At 48.7% G+C, this 19,324-nt stretch overlaps 2 protein-coding genes across 2 annotated transcripts in view; both read left to right on the top strand.

The window, feature by feature from the left end:
• The window catches only part of ACLY (ATP citrate lyase), a 43,143-nt gene extending 31,981 nt beyond the window's left edge, over positions 1–11,162 (top strand). Inside the window, exons 21-29 of the mRNA XM_079726360.1 lie at positions 1,951–2,078; positions 2,675–2,768; positions 4,778–4,932; positions 6,305–6,455; positions 6,655–6,798; positions 8,863–8,976; positions 9,343–9,425; positions 9,708–9,784; positions 10,438–11,162. Coding sequence (XP_079582486.1) covers positions 1,951–2,078; positions 2,675–2,768; positions 4,778–4,932; positions 6,305–6,455; positions 6,655–6,798; positions 8,863–8,976; positions 9,343–9,425; positions 9,708–9,784; positions 10,438–10,532 — 1,041 coding nt within the window. The 3' untranslated portion in view covers positions 10,533–11,162. The remainder of the gene's footprint in view (positions 1–1,950; positions 2,079–2,674; positions 2,769–4,777; positions 4,933–6,304; positions 6,456–6,654; positions 6,799–8,862; positions 8,977–9,342; positions 9,426–9,707; positions 9,785–10,437) is intronic.
• Positions 11,163–12,417: 1,255 nt separating this feature from the next.
• Positions 12,418–19,007, top strand: KLHL11 (kelch like family member 11; the record flags this gene model as incomplete). Its single annotated transcript, XM_079725816.1, has 2 exons — positions 12,418–12,962; positions 17,426–19,007. The coding sequence occupies 2 exons, from the start codon at positions 12,418–12,420 to the stop codon at positions 19,005–19,007; spliced, it is 2,127 nt and encodes a 708-aa protein (XP_079581942.1).
• Positions 19,008–19,324: the final 317 nt, after the last annotated feature.

The following is a 19,324-nucleotide window of genomic DNA, read 5'->3' as shown; positions in this document are numbered from 1 at the left end:
AGGGGACAGTGGTAAGGTGGCATTTTCCCAAAACACTGGTCCTGTAGCAGCGGTCCCCAAAACAAAAACAAACAACGGGAAGCTTCTATAAATTATGAACATGCAATATCATCTCTCTCCCTTCTGAGAGCTTTAGTGTTAGCTTTGAGAGATCTGAGTTACACTTGCTTAACTTCCTTGGACACAGTGTTCTCTAAGTTTATGTGAATGCAGAACCTCCTTCCCACCCCATCCACCCATGCAGATTAAATCCTACAAAGAAGGCATTGGGAACCCACTTTGAAGCATGTGTCTTCAAGCCTCGCTAACTGGAGCAGCAGCTCCTACCCTTTTCAACACTTCAGCCCCTTTTGTTATATGTCGTGGTAAAGAGCACAGTGAGAGGCCACATTGCCTGGTTCAAATGCTACCACATACTACCTGTGTGACCTTGGGCAAGTTACTTTACCCCTCTGTGCTTCCATTTCTTTGTTGAGAGGAAACAGTCGTAGCTACTGAATGATGACATTTGTAAAGCTCTTAGAAAAGCGCCTGGACACAGTGTTATTTAAACAGGGAAGGTACTGTTATGATTACCCACCACACCTGCCCTAATCAGGGTTTTATACCACATTTCATTAGGTTAATTCCTTTTCCTTGTTGCTTAATCAGAGCCAACAGGTAACACTTGGCTCTTCTGATGGGTTTTTCTCTTTCCTCTCACTCCCCATAACCAGTTACCCCTCCATATTCTGTTGAGTTTATAGTTTAATCTTAGTTCATGCTCAGGTGGAAGGGGGCAATAGCTAATTGGTTCCCTGTGATTGTTGCTAAGTGGGAATACAGCACAGGCCAAATGGTGCAAAATCTGACTTTCTAAAAGAAGCTGGAAATTTGTTGTTGTTGTTGTTGTTTTTAATTAATTTATTTACTTATTTTTGGCTGCGTTGGGTACTCGTTGCTGCACGCAGGCTTTCTCTAGTTGCGGCGAGCGGGGGCTACTCTTCGTGGAGGTGCGCGGGCTTCTCATTGCGGTGGCTTCTCCTGTTGCTGGGCATGGGCACTAGGTGCGTGGGCTTCAGTAGTTGTGGTGCGCAGGCTCAGTAGCTGTGGCGCACGGGCTTAGTTGTTCCACGGCATGTGGGATCTTCCTGGACCAGGGCTCGAACGCGTGTCCCCTGCATTGGCAGGCGGATTCTTAACCACTGCGCCACCAGGGAAGTCCCATTTGTATTTTTTTTTTTGTTGTTGTTGTTTTTGTTTTTGTTTTTGTTTTTGTTTTGTGGTACACGGGCCTCTCACTGTTGTGGCCTCTCCCGTTGCGGAGCACAGGCTCCGGATGCGCAGGCTCAGCGGCCATGGCTCACGGGCCCAGCCGCTCCGCGGCATATGGGATCCTCCCAGACCGGGGCACGAACCCGTATCCCCTGCATCGGCAGGCGGACTCTCAACCACTGCGCCACCAGGGAGGCCCCCATTTGTATTTTTAATGATATCTTCTGGTGTTCTGTTTTGCTTAATAAGGGTACATCCTTTATACAAAGTATGCGTAGGACAGTCAGATCACGCCTATGAGCTCAGCTTAGCCAAGGTTGGCAGTTTGTGACATCTCACAGTTGCTCGAAACTAACGGCTGTTCTCTGTCTCCCTACCCCCACCCCAACAAGTGCCCCACGGGAAGCCAGATGAAGGTGTTTGTGGAGTTGGGCGCCAGGCTTGGTGTCCTGGGTGTAGTGCAGCAGCTGTGTGACCTTGAGTAAGCTCCTGAACTGCTGGGTGCCTCAGGTTCTTATCTGTGAATGAGGGTCAGCCATCATGCCTATTTAGCGAGCCTTCTGGAGGCTTGAAGTGATTCACATAGAGCATTGAGTGGGGTCCGGCCTACAATCAGTGCCGATGGTCCCAGGAGCCTTTGTCCTCTCTTTCGGGGGATTAACAGGCCTGGTAAAGCCGTTCTCCTTTGCCTTCTAGGTACAGTTCGGCCACGCTGGAGCTTGTGCCAACCAGGCTTCTGAAACTGCAGTAGCCAAAAACCAGGCTTTGAAGGAGGCCGGAGTGTTTGTGCCCCGGAGCTTCGATGAGCTTGGAGAGATCATCCAGTACGCGGAGCTGATGGAGCATGCCACCTCCCTGTCCCTTTCCCATTCCCTCCCGAGGATAGCACCCTTTCCAAAATATAGGTGTCTGATATTCCTGGACCCTCTCAGGTGTCTAAGGCAGCTGTACGGATGGTGCAAAATCCTTTCTTTTTGGCTTTCATTTTGTTTTGTTTCTAGAAGCAGCAGTTACGCGCCGTTCAGACTGGTGTTAAAACATTCAGTTTCTGAGCCTACCTAGTTGGCGGGCCATAAATGAGAGAAGGGCATAGAAACATTAGAAAATGTCATCTCAAACCAATTGATAAAGAGCTGCTAGATAAGCTGTTGTCTCTTCCCGTTCCTTCCCTCTGGCCCTCCATGGCCTCCAGATTCTCGGCCTTCTCTAAAGCCCCATTCAGAGACGGTGGGGCAGGCCTTGGCTAGAACCCGTTTTCGTTTAGTTCTCGGGAATCCACCTGGTAACTGCTGACGGGAGGGGATACAGAGCTGGGAAACTCTGGGGTAAGAGGGAGGAGCGTTCGTGGGACAGCTTAAAGAGCCCAGAAGAATAAAATCCACATGGATGTCTTTTCTCCTCCCCTTCCCCTGCCTCCCAGGTCCGTGTACGAGGATCTCGTGGCCAGAGGGGTCATCATACCTGCTCAGGAGGTGCCGCCCCCGACGGTGCCCATGGACTACTCTTGGGCCAGGGTAGGTGCCATGTGTGTCCCTGACTGTGTGGGCAAGGTGCACTGGAGCTTGTGAGGTGGCCCCTTTTGACCAGCAGGTGAAATAAATGCAGGGCCCAGGAGGGCAAGGGGCGGCGTGTATCTCCCACAGCTGTGTGGCCTGACCTGGGAACGGGGGCTGGGGACAGACCATGTCCTCTAGAGCTGTTTGCACCTGCTAAGAGATTTCAGGCTACTTGTCTAAGGCGGGGGCATAGATAAAGAGCAAATTTTCTTATATACAAGAACTCTTAGAAATCAAATTAAAAAAAAATTATTTATAAATTATTTACTTATTTTTGGCTGCGTTGGGTCTTTGTTGCTGCACGCGGGCTTTCTCTAGTTGCGGCGAGCAGGGGCTACTCTTCATTGCGGTGCGTGAGCTTCTCATTGTGGTGGCTTCTCTTGTGGAACACAGGCTCTAGGCGCGCGGGCTTCGGTAGTTGTAGCACACGGGCTCAGTGGTTGTGGCTCGTGGGCTCTAAAGCACAGGCTTAGTAGTTGTGGCACATGGGCTTACTTGCTCTGCGGCATGTGGGATCTTCCTGGACCAGGGATCGAACCCGTGTCCCCTGCATTGACAGGTAGATTCTTAACCACTGCGCCACCAGGGAAGTCCGTAGAAAATCAATTTTTAAAAGACCAGTACCCATTAGAAAAATGGATGGGAGATGTTCTTTCAACATAAAGAGATGCTCAACTTCACTCTTTATAAAAGAAACCAAAGTAGAAACTGTGACACCAATTTTGCTCTACAGGTCAGCAAAGAGAAAAAAAAAAAAACAGTTCTCTGATACGTTGTTTGTATGGGTGTGAGGAGGCTGCTACATTCATTCATTGGTGGCGAGAGTGGAATTGACACAGCCTTTGTGAAAGGCAGTTGGGTAATGTCAATCCAACTTAACAGCGCTCCTACCTATGGCCCGGCCGTTCCAAGTCTGGAAAGCTCCTTCAAGGAAATGCTTGTGTATACACTCTTGTTCAAGCATATTTTTCTAGTTGATGGTCATCAGTGGAGGAATGGTCAACCTGTAGGATTGTCATATGAGGGGATACTCTACAGTAGTTAAAAGGAATGAACTAGATCTACATATGTGCTGACATGTGTAGAGCTCAGATTCATTGAGTGACCAGCACATTATAGGACAGTATTTATATTATGATTATGAAAAATGTAGGCACGCAAAACACCGTTGTCTCTTCTCCACGTGTCTATGCGTGTAGAAAGATGTCCACTAAACTAACAAACACGAAGGCAGAAAACCAAGATGGGGTGGAGGTCAAAGGCAACATGATTTTAGCTGTTCTAGTGTGGATTTTTAAAAATCCACATTGCTTCTATAATTAAAACATAACTTCCATGTTGCTTCTATAATTAAAACATAACTTAAGAAGCATTTCTTAAGTTCACAAGGGATAATTGAAGAAATGGGCTTGGAGAGAGTTAGCTGATGCTACCCCTGTGGTGCCCCAACTCTGGAAACGGAGGATTCAGGAGCTCAGTCCCCTCCCAGAGGGAAAGGACGTGTTGAGGGGATTCCCCGTTTTCCCAGCCATGGGCCTCATTACATTTTGCTGGGGGACTGGTAGCTGTGTGTAGAGTATTTTAAAAATTGTCCCTTTGGATTCATTCTTCCATTTCTTAGCCAGGCGACCTGGGGCTGGTTACTCCGTTTGTGAGGTTAAAATGAACCCCTGGATTTCAACAGCTTAGCGAACTGCCTGGGCCCGCAAACGCTTGGTAAAGACCAGCAACAGTGCCCAGGCTGAGTGGGTGCCATGGCATGACTGCTCCTATTTTCTACGCCCCACATGATCTAATAAAAGGGCTTTTGCGCTTCCTTCTTGGGAGGACTTTGAGAGCCGTTGCTTGGCCGCCAGAATTTAAGACCTGCCTGGGACACTGGTTCTGGGCACAGACAGTGGGGCTGTTGTGGGAAAATCTCTGTGGTCACCACAGCCCTGCTTGCCTCTGCCCCCATCTCTGCTCAGGAGCTGGGCTTGATCCGCAAACCTGCCTCGTTCATGACCAGCATCTGTGATGAGCGAGGACAGGAGCTCATCTACGCGGGCATGCCCATCACTGAGGTCTTCAAGGAGGAGATGGGCATCGGCGGGGTCCTCGGCCTCCTCTGGTTCCAGAAAAGGTGAGGCGTGGAGGGCAGAAGATGGCAGGGCCCTGTGACTCGGAGTTAAGTTTCTTCCCCTGACAAGGGAGTGGGGGTGGGCAGCCTTGGGGACCATGTATGTCCAGGGCCACTCTTTATGGCCACAGATCAAGTGAAAGGTCAGAGAAAAGAGATAAAGGCCGTTCCTAAGTCTTCCAAGGACAGAAAGGCCAGCCTTAACCTAGAGAAGTAGAAAGCAATGACCTCATCAGGGATTTTGGATCAGCGCCTTTGCCATGGGAACTTTTAAAGAAACGGGCCAGAGTTGAAGGCAGGCCTCTTGAGAGAAAGGCAGGGGTTAGCAAAGGGGAGGGCTAGAGGCGTCCAGTAGCTTAAGGAGTGCAGGCCTGCTGGAGTTGCTGAACCGGCACAGTTAAAGTACCTTGTACTGTGTCCTCTGTACATTTGTGTCTCATCAGCCTGCATGGAGAAAAAAATTGGTTTTCTCTGCAGCTCCCAAGCTTAGCCCTCCCCTGGGACTGACAGTTGGGCAGGGAGGCCGATGAGTACCTATTCACAGAGCCCTGGCCTGGAGTGGCTCTGGGCAGAAAGCCAGGTGGAAGTCTTGGTTGGTGTCCTGCCCTCACCTGAAGAGAGATGGGTCTTGGTCCTGCTTTGGACCCTTCCTGGGAAAAGTTCAAGGGTTGTAACACCCAAGCAGTTTTCACTGTGTGTGCTCTTGCGTCCCCACGGCTCCAGACTTTGGTTTTTGTTTGTTTTTCGGTTTTTTTTGGTTTGTTTTTTGGGACTTTTTTGGCTGCACCGCTCAGCATGTGGGATCTTGTTTTTTGGGGTTTTTTTTTTGACTGCGCCGCACGGCTTGCGGGATCTTAGTTCCCCAACCAGGGATTGAACCCGTGCCCTCGGCAGTGAAAGCATGGAGTCCTAACCACTGGACCGCCAGGGAATTCCCCAGACTTTGTTCTTAATCATCAGCTGGGAGGTTGATCACTGTGCACTGTGAAAGGGACAGGGATCTCACCTCCTCTCTGTCTGGCACGTGGAGAGTAGTAACCACAAAAAATAATGTCACATCCTGTCACAGCAACTCAGGCTGAAAACTGCCTAAAGAAGAGATTTCAAACCCTGCTTGCTAACCTCAGTTCTAAAAGCAGTATTTGATCTCGGCAACATCCAGAGCCCCTCAGGAATCAGAAGGTGCTGCCTTGGAGTTGTAAGATAGTATTAGGCCTGGATTGGGAGGTTGCTGCCTTTCTTGAGCTTGAGTGACTTGTTCAAGGAGACGGGAGACAGGAGGACCGGGGCCTTGTCAGCGTATCTCCTGTTCAGCCTCTGCCTTTGTTCCAGCTCTCCTGTCCTCTCCCCTTTACTCCTTTACGCCCTCCTCCAGGTTGCCCAAGTACTCCTGCCAGTTCATTGAGATGTGCCTGATGGTGACGGCTGATCACGGGCCAGCCGTCTCTGGGGCTCACAACACCATCATCTGTGCTCGGGCCGGGAAGGACCTGGTCTCCAGCCTCACCTCGGGACTGCTCACCATCGTGAGTACCGTCATCCTGGGAGGTGAACAGCAGGGACACCAGGCTTTAGCATCCCGCCGCTTGGCTGCAGTGGGGTCGCAGAGGGAGCCGTGGAGTGTGACACCCCGTGCTGGGGGCTGTTTGGGGCACGCCGGATTGGCCTGCAAAGCTGAAGGAGACTCCGACAGCTTGGGGCGACATGGGCTGGCTTCTCCTATAGGGTGACCGGTTTGGGGGTGCCCTGGATGCAGCGGCCAAGATGTTCAGCAAGGCCTTTGACAGTGGCATCATCCCCATGGAGTTTGTGAACAAGATGAAGAAGGAAGGAAAACTCATCATGGGCATTGGTCACCGAGTGAAATCGGTAAGTGTTCGCTCTGTAGGCACTGGATCTACAGGGTGGATGAGGATGAGAGGGCACTGATTTAGCTGGGCACAGCCGGGCTCTCGGCTCCCAACATGAAAAGCTTTGTTGACAGATGCCAGCACTGAGGCAGCCGTTTTTTCCATTATAATACAGACTGCCCTTAAACAGTTTTTATTGTGTTCAGTTGTGGTGTGAAAATATGATGAGCTGGAAACTTGGTAACTTAGCTACCCAGGTGAATCTTAATAGAAAGGACTAAGGTCAGGGTTAAGGGGACACATTGGTCTCAGGCTACATAATGCTGCAGGTTGCGGTAACAAACAACTCTGAAAATCTCAGTGGCTCACAGCAGCAGAGGTTTGTTTCTTACTCATCCTCCATCCACTGTGGGTTCGCTACGGCTACGGCTCTGTCATGTCCACTGAAGGAGCAGCCCCTATCCAGGAGGTGCTGGTCTCATGTCAGAAGGAAAACAGCCATGGCCGAACCACAAGAAAGCTCTTAAAGCTTCTGCTTGGAAGTTGCACAGCCCCCCCCCTTTGTTTTTTTTTTTTGTGGTACGCGGGCCTCTCACTGTTGTGGCCTCTCCCCGTTGCGGAGCACAGGCTCCGGATGCACAGGCTCAACGGCCATGGCTCACGGGCCCAGCCGCTCTGCGGCATGTGGGATCTTCCCAGACCGGGGCACGAACCCGTGTCCCCTGCATCGGCAGGCGGACTCTCAACCACTGCGCCACCAGGGAAGCCCACAGCCCCCTTTTTTTTCACTGACGTTTCATCGGCCAAAGCAAGTCAATGTGGTTAAGCCTGACACCACTGGGGCAGGAAGAGTAATAAAATCAGGGCCAGCCCGATTGGGAGAGGCCAGCGTGACTATTCTAAGTAATTAATAGAGTTTCTCACAGGGCAGGTAGTCCTCTGTGTGTCCCGTGTGAGCTGTGTTTAGAAATCAAAGGCAACGAGAGAAGAGGAAGCGGCAGCTGCTCGGGGTCCTTGGCTCTGTAGCTCCAGAACCCTCACTCTGCTGCTCTGAGCAGGGTGTATGACTCACATTAATACAAGAGGGTCATGCATGTGATCCAGGCATCCCCATGCTGGGCCAGCTCAGGGTAGATCCAGAGGCAGCTGGATGGCAAAGACTGAACCAGGGACGGTGGTTCCTTCTGAGGGACGTTGCATCTGGGCTCACAGAACTTGGCTCAGCCATCGCCACCTCCCAGGCAGATGGCACACGCACAGCACAGGGCATCTTCCCCAGCTAGCGGCAGGCCTGCGCTGCCACGCCCAGTCTTTGGGTGCCTTCCTTCCTGGACTCCATCCTGACCTTGCGTGTCTTGGCCAAGGGAGGAGGTCCCTGTGGTATCGGGACTTGGCGGGTGCCTAACCTGTCTCACTACCCCCCCACCCCCAACAGGTGATCGCTAGTGTGGGTCTCTGAACAGAAGGTTCATCTCCATTCATCTCAGGTCCAGACGTTTTCCTGGAATTTCAGGGATGCTTTGCTGCTCCACTGCCAACACGTGCTTGCTTAGTTAAAAACCTAGAACTTGGTTACAGCTTGACTACGTTGCCAAGCTGGTGGGCAGTATGGCTAGCGTCTAGAACCTCAGACTTCCCATTGAGGGTAGGCACCCCAGCCCTGCTGCCTGACCCCATGGCTGACTTACCCAACATCGCCACATCTCAGGTGGTTTTGAGGCTCAAATAAGATATGAGAGGACGTCAAAAAACCTTAAGCCCCACAGCAGTGTCGTGATCTGTGCTACATGGAATCATACATGTGGATCAAGTCCCTGAAACATACCTCCTGGATATGACACATACAGTTGTGTCCACCTGTGTGAGACACAAGCATGAACATATCTTTTTTTTTTTTTTTTTTTTTTCCCCCCTTTGGCTGTGCCACACAGCATGCAGAATCTTAGTTCCCTAACCAGGGATCCAGGCCCCAGCAATGAAAGCACAGGGTCCTAACCACTGGACCACCAGGGTATTCCCAGGAACATGTCTTTTAACAGCAGTGTTAGAGTGGGTTCCTCTGTAACTTTGGGTCACTTTCTAGATAAACAACCCAGACATGCGCGTGCAGATCCTCAAAGATTACGTCAGACAGCACTTCCCTGCCACACCCCTGCTTGACTATGCGCTGGAAGTAGAGAAGATTACCACCTCGAAGGTAAAAAAGAAAATGTCCCTAATGCCCGAATCAGAGTTTTGGCTGAATTTCTCGGGGAAAATGAGAGCCAGGTTACATTTTGACTGTGCAGCTAAAATTGAACCTGGTTTTCTGGAAACTTTTGTTTCTGTTGCTTAACTAAGTTCAACAGGCATACTAAGTGTCAACGAGGGGTTGGGTCCTTTGCTAGACATTGGGAATTAAGTAAGACACTGTCTCTCCTAATCAACTGGGATGTTTTGGTGGGAGCCTTTTAAATGGTGGTCAGGAATTCGTAGTAATAGTTGTCATAGTAATAGTGGAACATTAGGAGGAACAAAAATGAGTAATAATGATAAATACTTGGAATTTTTTTTGCCTTCCCAGAAACCAAACCTTATCCTGAATGTAGACGGTTTAATTGGAGTTGCATTTGTAGACATGCTCAGAAACTGTGGGTCCTTCACTCGGTGAGCTTGCAGCTGTTTTCTTCTTCCTAATGCTTACTGATTTTTCTTGTTTCCTCCCAACTCTAAAAGCAATGCATGCTCACGAGAGAGGATTTAGAAAATATGGAGAGGTATAAAGAAGAAAACAAGTGCCGCTACATCTACCATCCAGAACATCTCTTTTTTCTGCTTTGAGTTCAAAGAGAGCTAGCTTCTCATTCCTGGGCAGAAATTGTACTTTCTGTGGGGAGGAGGGCAGTCATGTGAGCCATTGTAAAACTACAAGTGGATTGTGTGTTGCAGGGAGGAAGCTGATGAATATATTGACATTGGAGCCCTCAATGGCATCTTTGTGCTGGGAAGGAGTATGGGCTTCATTGGTGAGTTGGTAGTAAGAGTTTTGTGTGTTTGTTTTTGTGTTTTTTGTTTCTGTTTCTGTTTTCGTTTGTTTTACCCCATCGTTCAGGTATACCACTTAACCTGTGTGGCCAGTTTCTGTAAGAGAGATGACACATTGCCTTAATCATTGTACCTAATCCTTCCTTTCTTAAACTTCTGCCTTATCTTTATCTTTGTTCCTTTGTTCTTGGAAATGAGTTTGATTGCCAGCCCAGGAAAATAGAATGAAGTCCAAGAGTTCCCTTTTACCAAGGCTGGCATCTGCCTGTGGGATGGATCTGGATGTCCTTCCCCATTTTTTTTGTATTAAGATTTCCCTTCCTTATCTCCTCCCCCTCACCAAAATTTTAAAAACTCACCAACTCTTTTTTTTTTTTTTTTTTTTTTTTTGTGGTACGCGGGCGTCTCACTGTTGTGGCCTCTCCCGTTGCGGAGCACAGGCCCCAGACGTGCAGGCTCAGCGGCCATGGCTCACGGGGCGGGGGGGGTGCCCAGCCGCTCCGCAGCATGTGGGATCTTCCCGGACCGGGGCACGAACCCACGTCCCCTGCATCGGCAGGTGGACTCTCAACCACTGCGCCCCCAGGGAAGCCCCACCAACTCTTAACGAAAAGATGCGTTTGCTTCATTCTAGGACACTATCTTGATCAGAAGAGGCTGAAGCAGGGGCTGTACCGTCACCCATGGGATGATATTTCATATGTTCTTCCGGAACACATGAGCATGTAATGGAGCCAGGAACCCTGCCACAGTAAAGTGAAGACGAGAATGCCTCCCCCCTGGGAAATAGCCACAGACAGCTGGCACTGGAGCTTGCTTAAAGGATGGGCCTGGAATGTAAACAGCCACCAGTGTACAGGCACCGAAGACCAACACCCACAGGCTAACACTGTTCAGTCTACACAAAGAAGCTTAATATTTTTTTTATAAGCATAGAAATAAGAACCCAGCCAATACTTGTAACATTTGCTCTGCTACCTGCTGTATTTATTATATGGAAGCATCAAAGCACTGTCAGGGTAGTGTTTTTCCTCATTGTAGGGTGTTACAATGTTGCTTTCTTTTTCCATTAGGTAAAAAAAGTGTTTTCCCCTTGAAGGAAGGGAATGACACTTTTAAGACCTCAAGATACTCCATTTAAAGGACCCCTAATACGTTGTTTTTCCTTTTCGCTTTTCTTCCTCCTCATATAACCTGAAGAGCATTGTATTAATCTGATTTTTTTTTTTTTTTTTTTTTTAGGATCTTTTCGTATGTTGTGTGTTAAGAGTTTGTTTGGTATCCCCCTGAAATGTTCCGTGTTGCAGACTGATGTCAGGGGGACAGGACCATTGCATCCTTAGCCATTGTTACAGATATGTGGAGCAGTAATTTAAAATGTAAAGTCGTAACATACATATGTTTAAAGTGGAAGTGCAAAGCAAAAAGCTGTGAAATGTCTTGTGTCTTAACATTCTCTGTATTTATGCAACTGACTTGTCTGTTATCGACTTGTCTTCAGTTTGCATTTGTAATCCACAAAGATTCTGGGCAGCTGCCACCTCAGTCTCTCCTCTGTATTATAGTTTGGTTTAAATAAACTATATAGTAACAATGAAAACATACTGCTGTCTCATGTCATCCATTTCCTTTCATCTGCATTCCTTTGAAGTGTACTTTCTAATAGTTTTACTACATGTAGTTTTAAAAATGTTCATCCATCTCTTAAAACAAAAAAGAATCAAAATACTATCTTCAAAATAACCCCACTATCTTCTCCCGTGAATCGGTACCTTCCGTTTCTCGGTGAATGGGAACCAAAGCTTTCCTTAGATACTCAAGCCAAAAGCCTGCCTTCACTTCTCTGGTTGCCAAGTCCTGTCGATTTACCCCTCTGATCAACCCATATCTGGTCTGATAACTTAGTGCCCTTAGTTCCACTTTTGTCCCCTTAGAGTCCATTCTCCACACAGCCACCAGCGACATTTTAAAACAGGCATCTGATTGAGCCACTCCCTTGCTTAAAGCCCCAAAGTGGCTTTTATTTATCTTTTTAACAAGTATGTATGGAGCAGTAACTGTGGACCAAGCACTATGTAAAACACCTGACAAGCATCTCATTTACTCCTCACCGCGATTTTCCAATCTAGATAGTATCCCATTTTTAGAAAGATGAATTAGTTCAGAGATCATAAGTAACTTGCTCACCCGCATCCACTTAACTGGGGCTCAGTCTCGAGTCTTTTTCTTTTTTCAATTTTTACTCCAAGGCCATTCTAAACCCTTAAATAAAAATCCAGTGTTGCCACCCAAGACAACACTGGGTGAGGGTCTAAGGGGGCTTTTGCTTTACAAAACAATCACGAAGAGCACGCTGCTCTCTAAGGGGATGGAAACAGCCATCCTCCCAAGGGCGTGTGGATGGGCGGCCCCCGGGGAGACCGTCATAACTGGGGAGCAGTACGTTTGCACCTTACCTGAGGGGGACGCGTTAGGTCGGGTGGGGGGCGCATGCGCAGACCCAGCGGCGGCCAGCTCCGCCCCTCGCCCACTATTTATTCCCAGAATCCCTCTGTGTCGCACCAGAGCTGCCGGATCTTTCGGAGACTGCGGGGTCGGGGGCGGCGTCGTCAAGATGGCGGCGGCGGCGGTGGCGGCGGCAGCAGCGGCGGCCGCGGCTGCATCTCTGCAGGTGCTAGAGATGGAGAGCATGGAGACGGCCGCTGCCGGCTCGGCGGGGCTGGCCGCCGAAGTCAGAGGCAGCGGCACGGTGGACTTCGGGCCTGGGCCTGGCTTGTCTGCAATGGAGGCGAGCGGGGGCGACCCGGGCCCGGAGGCCGAGGATTTCGAGTGCAGCTCTCACTGCTCGGAGCTGTCATGGAGGCAGAACGAGCAGCGGCGCCAGGGCCTCTTCTGCGACATTACCTTGTGCTTCGGCGGTGCGGGAGGCCGCGAGTTCCGGGCCCACCGCTCGGTGCTGGCCGCCGCCACCGAGTACTTCACGCCCCTGCTCTCGGGCCAGTTCTCCGAGTCCCGCTCGGGCCGGGTGGAGATGCGCAAGTGGAGCTCCGAACCCGGGCCCGAACCCGACACGGTGGAAGCCGTTATCGAATACATGTACACCGGGCGCATCCGCGTCAGCACGGGCAGTGTGCACGAGGTGCTGGAGTTGGCCGACAGGTAGGTGGCGGAGGCGGGATGTGCAGGGCGGGGGTGGGGATGCTCGCCCACCGAGGGCCGCATCCAGGGAGGGCGCAGGAGAAGGCGGGGAGGGCAGTGCCCAGGGTGGGCTCGAGTGAGCCCTGACGAAGTGCATTCGTTTGATACTTATTGAGCGCCTGCTGTGTGCTGTGGGGCCGCCCCTGCGCTGGGTGCTGAGGTTGCAGCCTACCAGTCCGGCGAGGGCGCCCTGTCAGACTCCAGGCGAAGGGACAAAGGCAGTGAAGAAGAAGGTCCGTATGTAATAAGTACTGTGTGGACATTTAAAAAGGATGAAAGGATAGTGATTGCGTAGAAGAAAGACCTTTCTGAGGAGGTGACCGTTAAACAGACCTTTAAACGGCAACGGAGTACTGGCCATGCAAAGATGGAGAATGACCATTCCTGGCAGATAGCGCAAAGTCCCTCGGGCGGGATCTCATTTGGCTTAGAGAAGAAGTATAAAAGGAAAACTCAGTGATCTAGTGGGTGAAGGGGAGAAGGGTGTGTGAAATGTGTTGGAAAAAGGAGTTTGGATTTTACTGGGTGATGGGAAGCTGGCTAAAGAAATTATCTGATTTAAATATTTTTGAAGATGTTTGTGCTGCTGGGGAAGATGGATTGTAGGGGGCCCAGATGGATGTTCCAGAGACTAGGTAGGAGGCAGGTGAATGCAGTTTGGAGATGGGGAGGAGTCTTTTGGGGCAGCATTATGTTACACATTCGTTATTTGAACAAATACCTATTGAGTACCTATTATGCATCAGTTCAGACACTGGGATCTAAGCTGCTGGGAATTCAGCAGTGAACAAAACAGACAAAAGTCCCTTTGCACATTGCACTTACATCGGTAGATGGACAATAAATAAAACAGCATGTTAGGTGATTGCTAGAGCTGTTTTGAAAAATAAAGAATGGTGGAGCATATAGAAAGTGCTGGTGTAAAGGAGCTGTTTTGGGGGGGTTTTTTTGTTTTGTTTTGTTTGCGGTACGCGGGCCTCTCACTGCTGTGGCCTCTCCCGTTGCGGAGCACAGGCTCCGGACGCGCAGGCTCAGCGGCCATGGCTCATGGGCCCAGCCGCTCCGTGGCATGTGGGATCTTCCCGGACGGGGGCACGAACCCGCGTCCCCTGCATCGGCAGGCGGACTCTCAACCACTGCGCCACCAGGGAAGCCCTGGAGCTGTTTTTAAAATTGGATGGATAGAGAAATCCTCGTGAAGAAGAAGACATTTTGCAAAGAACCGAAGGAAGTGAGGTTAAGGGTGTTTCAGGTTGGGGACACAGGTGCAGAGACCCTGAGATGGTGCTTGTCCGGGTGTTAGAGAATAGCAGGAGGCCAGTGTGGCTGAATCAAAGGGTTGCAGGGTGAGAGGAGTAAGAGAGGCCTGAAGGTGGTAATGGGGATGGATCCGGATCCCACAGGGCCTTGTCAGCCTGTGGAAGGACTTGGGCTCTTACTCTGAATGACGTGGGAAGGTTCGGGGTGGAGGAGTGATGCGGTCTGATTTGGAGAATGCTGCTGTGTTGAGAAAAAGGATGAGTTGGTGGGGAAGGGGCTGCAAGGGCAGAAGCAGAGACACGAGTTTAGGAGGTTGTGGCAATGGTGGTGGAGGTTTGGATTGAGGAGGAGAAGGAAAAGTGATGAGAAATGCTTTGATTCTAGACATATTTTGAAGGCAGAGGAGATGAATTTGCTGATGGATTTGATGTGGGGGGTTAGGGAAAAGACTGCTAGTTTTTTGACCCACTGGAAAGATGGAGTTTGTTCATTATTTATTAAGATGTGGAAGACTGCAGGAAAGTGTTTGGGAGGAAAATCAGGAGTTTGGTTTTTGGTCCAGGAAATGCCTAGTAGGCAGTTCTATAGAAGAGCACTGGGAGCTACAGATTGGAAGGAAATTAGCATACGGGTGGCAATTAAAGCCTCGGGACTGGATGAAGTTACTTAGGAAGAGAGTGTAGATAGAAAAGAGAAACAGTGGGACTGAGCCCTGGGGTTCTCCAGAATGGTAAAGAGGAACCAGCAGAGGAGACTGATCCCATGGAAACCTAAAGTGTGTCAAGGAGGGAGTAGCCAATCATGTCAGCTCTGTCAACTGTAAGTGATCATTGGATTTGGTGATAATAGAGGTCCTTGATGGCACTGACAAGAGCCATTTAAGTCTGACTGTGAAGAGGATCAGAAAAGTGATACACGTGGACATGTGTGGAGAGGAGTCCAGGAAGGTCTTCCCCCCCGCCCCCAAGATAGGAGATAGTGGAGCATGTTTGTGTACTGATGAAAAATGAATCTGTGGAAGAGGAGAAATTGATGTTATAGGACCAAAGTCCTTGAAACCAAGAAGGGGATAGAATCCGTATTAAAAGTGGAGAAGTTGGACTGGGAAGGCAGAGTATAGCGTACAGCTGTTAGGCAGACAGATTGGATAGTGGGAGAGAATTCCCCGGCAGTCCAGTGGTTAGGACTAGGTGCTTTCACTGCCGGGGCCCGGGTTCAATCCCTGGTCGGGGAACTAAGATCCCGCAAGCTGCGAGGTGCGGCCAAAAAAAAAAGATGGTGGGAAAATGAAGTTTTTGCCTGACTGCTTCTGTTTTCTCAGAGCATGAGATTGGGTCATCTACTTGAGGGTGGGGTTGGGTGGGTGGATATAGGTCTGAGAGAAGAGAGGGAGGTTTGTTGAATGCAGATGGATAAAGAAGGGTCATTGCACTCATTCAAGCTACGTTTGCTTCTGTCATGTGAGCTTGTGTTCTTTCAGATTTACTGCTGCTTTACTGGAGAATTGGGGTGAGGAGAGGAGAGAACACCCCAGACAGTTTACTTAAAACTTTAACTTCTCTCCATATGTCAGTTGCTGAGCAGCTGCCTTGTGTTTGGCACTAAGTGCCCTGCAGCCATCACATCCAGTCTCACCCATCAGCTCTGAGGCAGGATTCCTCTACTACCTCCCCACCTCCCCCCATACACTCTTTCTGCTGATCATACCTACCTCGCAGGCACTTACAACCTGAAGAGATAATGGGAAGTGCCCAGCATGATGCCTGTCACATGGCACATGCGTAGTATACAGTAGCTATTATTTTCATGGAGCAGTGTTTCCAAATACCTGTCCAAGGGAATACGTGTCGGCTTACCTGGAGTGCCTGCCAAAAATCAGAAGTCGGGGTGGGGCAGCCCAGGAGTGAGTGACGCTGTCACCCAGACATGTTTGAGAGCCACTAGAGCTCTTACCACTCAACCTCGTCTTTGTTTTATGTCTGAGATGGTGTGTTCTCTGGAGAGGGTGAAGGGAGCCTGTCTTGAAATTCATCTTCATGTCGCAGTCAGTTATTAAGCACAATAATCATACTAGCACGTGGTTACTGAAGTGAGAGAGGCCTGGACTGATGAAGTCATTCCTTTTTTTTTTCTTTTTTGGCCGTGCCAAACGGCCTGTGGGATCTTGGTTCCCCAACCAGGGATGGAACCCGCGCGCCCTGCAGTGGAAGCACGGAGTCTTAACCACTGGACCCCAGGGAAGTCCCAGTGAAGTCCTTCTTACATTATTTAATGTTCTCAGTTCTGAGGACTTACTCTTTAGCAGTGGTCTCAAATTGGCCACCCTTGGGGCTGAATTCTGCCAGATTAATTAATGTGAGCAAACAACATCTGGTCAGCTACATGCCAGACTACTTGCTTGACTTTTTTAACGTGGACCATCCTGCACGTTTTCTGTTGTTGTTTTATTTCCTGGCTTCTTCAGATAGTTTCGTTTGCCTTGCCTCACCTGCTTTAATGAGAACCCGGCTCAGGACAAAACCCCTGAGCACCACCCCTGCCCCCACCCCTGGGCTACTCAGGGAGAAAGCTCTGGTGAAGAGAAGATTAAAACCTCTGACACAAAGCCTGCACCGCCATTCCCTCTGAGAGCCGACCAAACAGCCTCCCAGGAGTCACAGTTCCTGCACCATGTAGCTGATGCTAAAGAAATTCCCTTCACTGAGACCCAGCCTCATCTAAGAAGAGGCTGGTTGCTGGCAAAGGACTAGGGCAGGATGGCAGAGACAAGACTGGATTGGGATTTGCCTTTGCCAAGGGCAAGTTAAAGTGGAAATAAAGTATGGGACTGTTGTACTTGATTAATGGATATGTTCTGAAACACCTTACATAATCAGAAACTCTGTTTTGTGTGTGTGTATTATACATACTTTGTATAATATATAATACATATAAACTATCTAATGGAAATAATTTAAAATAGATCATATAAAGATGATTTTTATATATGCTTTTAAACCTACTTTTCAGCACAATCCTTTTTAATTTGGGAGGATGTGCTTTTTTCAGTTGTGCATGAAGTGAGATGAAGCTTACATTTCAGTTTGTATAATTCAGATGCTCTCAAAGTGCAGCCACGTAAAATATGCACATTTGAAAATTCTTTCTCTTTATCTTGATTTTAGGTTCCTATTAATTCGTTTAAAAGAATTTTGTGGAGAATTTCTCAAGAAAAAACTTCATCTCTCTAATTGTGTGGCCATTCATAGTTTAGCTCACATGTATACTCTAAGCCAACTTGCTCTGAAAGCTGCGGATATGATACGGAGAAACTTCCACAAAGTAATTCAGGATGAGGAATTTTATACTTTACCTTTCCACCTCATTCGAGACTGGCTGTCGGACTTGGAGATTACAGTTGATTCTGAAGAGGTTCTATTTGAAACAGTTTTGAAATGGGTTCAGAGAAATGCTGAAGAGAGAGAGAGATACTTTGAAGAACTTTTTAAGTTGCTCAGATTGTCCCAGATGAAACCTACTTACCTTACTCGTCATGTCAAACCAGAGAGGCTGGTGGCCAATAATGAAGTTTGTGTCAAGTTAGTGGCCGATGCAGTGGAGAGGCATGCTCTTAGAGCCGAGAATATACAGTCTGGCACGTTCCAGCATCCCGCTTCTCATGTCTCATTATTACCTCGCTATGGGCAAAACATGGACGTGATCATGGTCATTGGAGGCGTGTCAGAAGGAGGGGACTATTTAAGTGAATGTGTGGGATATTTTGTCGATGAGGACAGATGGGTAAACCTGCCCCATATTCACAATCACCTTGATGGACATGCTGTTGCAGTAACAGAATCCTACGTGTATGTTGCTGGGTCGATGGAACCAGGGTTTGCTAAAACTGTGGAAAGGTATAACCCAAACTTGAATACCTGGGAACACGTTTGTAGTCTGATGACAAGGAAGCATTCTTTTGGACTAACAGAAGTCAAAGGGAAGCTATACAGCATTGGAGGACATGGCAACTTCAGTCCTGGTTTTAAAGACGTGACCGTTTATAATCCCGAGCTTGATAAATGGCACAACTTGGAATCAGCACCAAAGATTCTTCGAGATGTTAAAGCACTAGCCATTGAGGACCGGTTTGTGTACATCGCTGCCCGCACTCCTGTGGACCGGGACACTGAAGATGGATTAAAGGCTGTCATCACTTGTTATGATACGGAGACTCGACAGTGGCAAGATGTGGAATCTTTGCCACTTATTGACAATTACTGCTTTTTCCAAATGTCTGTGGTCAATTCAAACTTTTATCAGACAGCCTCATGCTGCCCCAAGAGTTATTCTTTAGAAAATGAAGAGGCAGTAAGAAAAATTGCCAGCCAAGTTTCTGATGAGATCCTTGAAAGCTTACCTCCAGAAGTCCTAAGCATCGAAGGCGCGGCCATTTGCTATTACAGAGATGACGTTTTCATTATTGGAGGCTGGAAAAACAGTGATGATATTGACAAACAGTATCGGAAGGAAGCTTACCGATATTGTGCCGAGAGAAAGAGGTGGATGCTTCTGCCTCCCATGCCACAGCCTCGTTGTAGAGCCACTGCCTGCCATGTGAGAATCCCATACCGGTACTTGCATGGCACTCAGAGATATCCTATGCCTCAAAACTTAATGTGGCAGAAGGACCGGATCAGACAGATGCAAGAAATACATCGACACGCCCTAAACATGCGCCGAGTGCCAAGCTCTCAGATAGAATGCTAGGTTCTCTGATATGTGCAGCTCAAAACAGTTATACCTGTTCACGAGGCTGAAGATACCCAGACTGTTACTTGAAAAAGTATGTCGATAACTTATTTTCTACATGAACTGATTATCGCCCCAAATAAAAGAAATACAGTCAAAAACTGAAGAATGGGAAGATCAATTCACTACATGGTAATTTTTGTTAGTTTGCGGTCTTTATCCATTTTTGGTTTGTGTGTGTGTTAGCTGAATAAGATCTTATTAAAGATAAGTGGAAAAACCAGGTGTAGTTACTTGACTGTCTGCCAGCAAGTTATAACTCCTTTGTCTTAGGG

The sequence above is a fragment of the Hyperoodon ampullatus genome, assembly GCF_949752795.1.
Source record: "Hyperoodon ampullatus genome assembly, chromosome: 19".
In the NCBI taxonomy this organism is placed as follows: domain Eukaryota; kingdom Metazoa; phylum Chordata; class Mammalia; order Artiodactyla; family Ziphiidae; genus Hyperoodon; species Hyperoodon ampullatus.
This window is presented reverse-complemented; position numbering and strand designations above follow the sequence as displayed.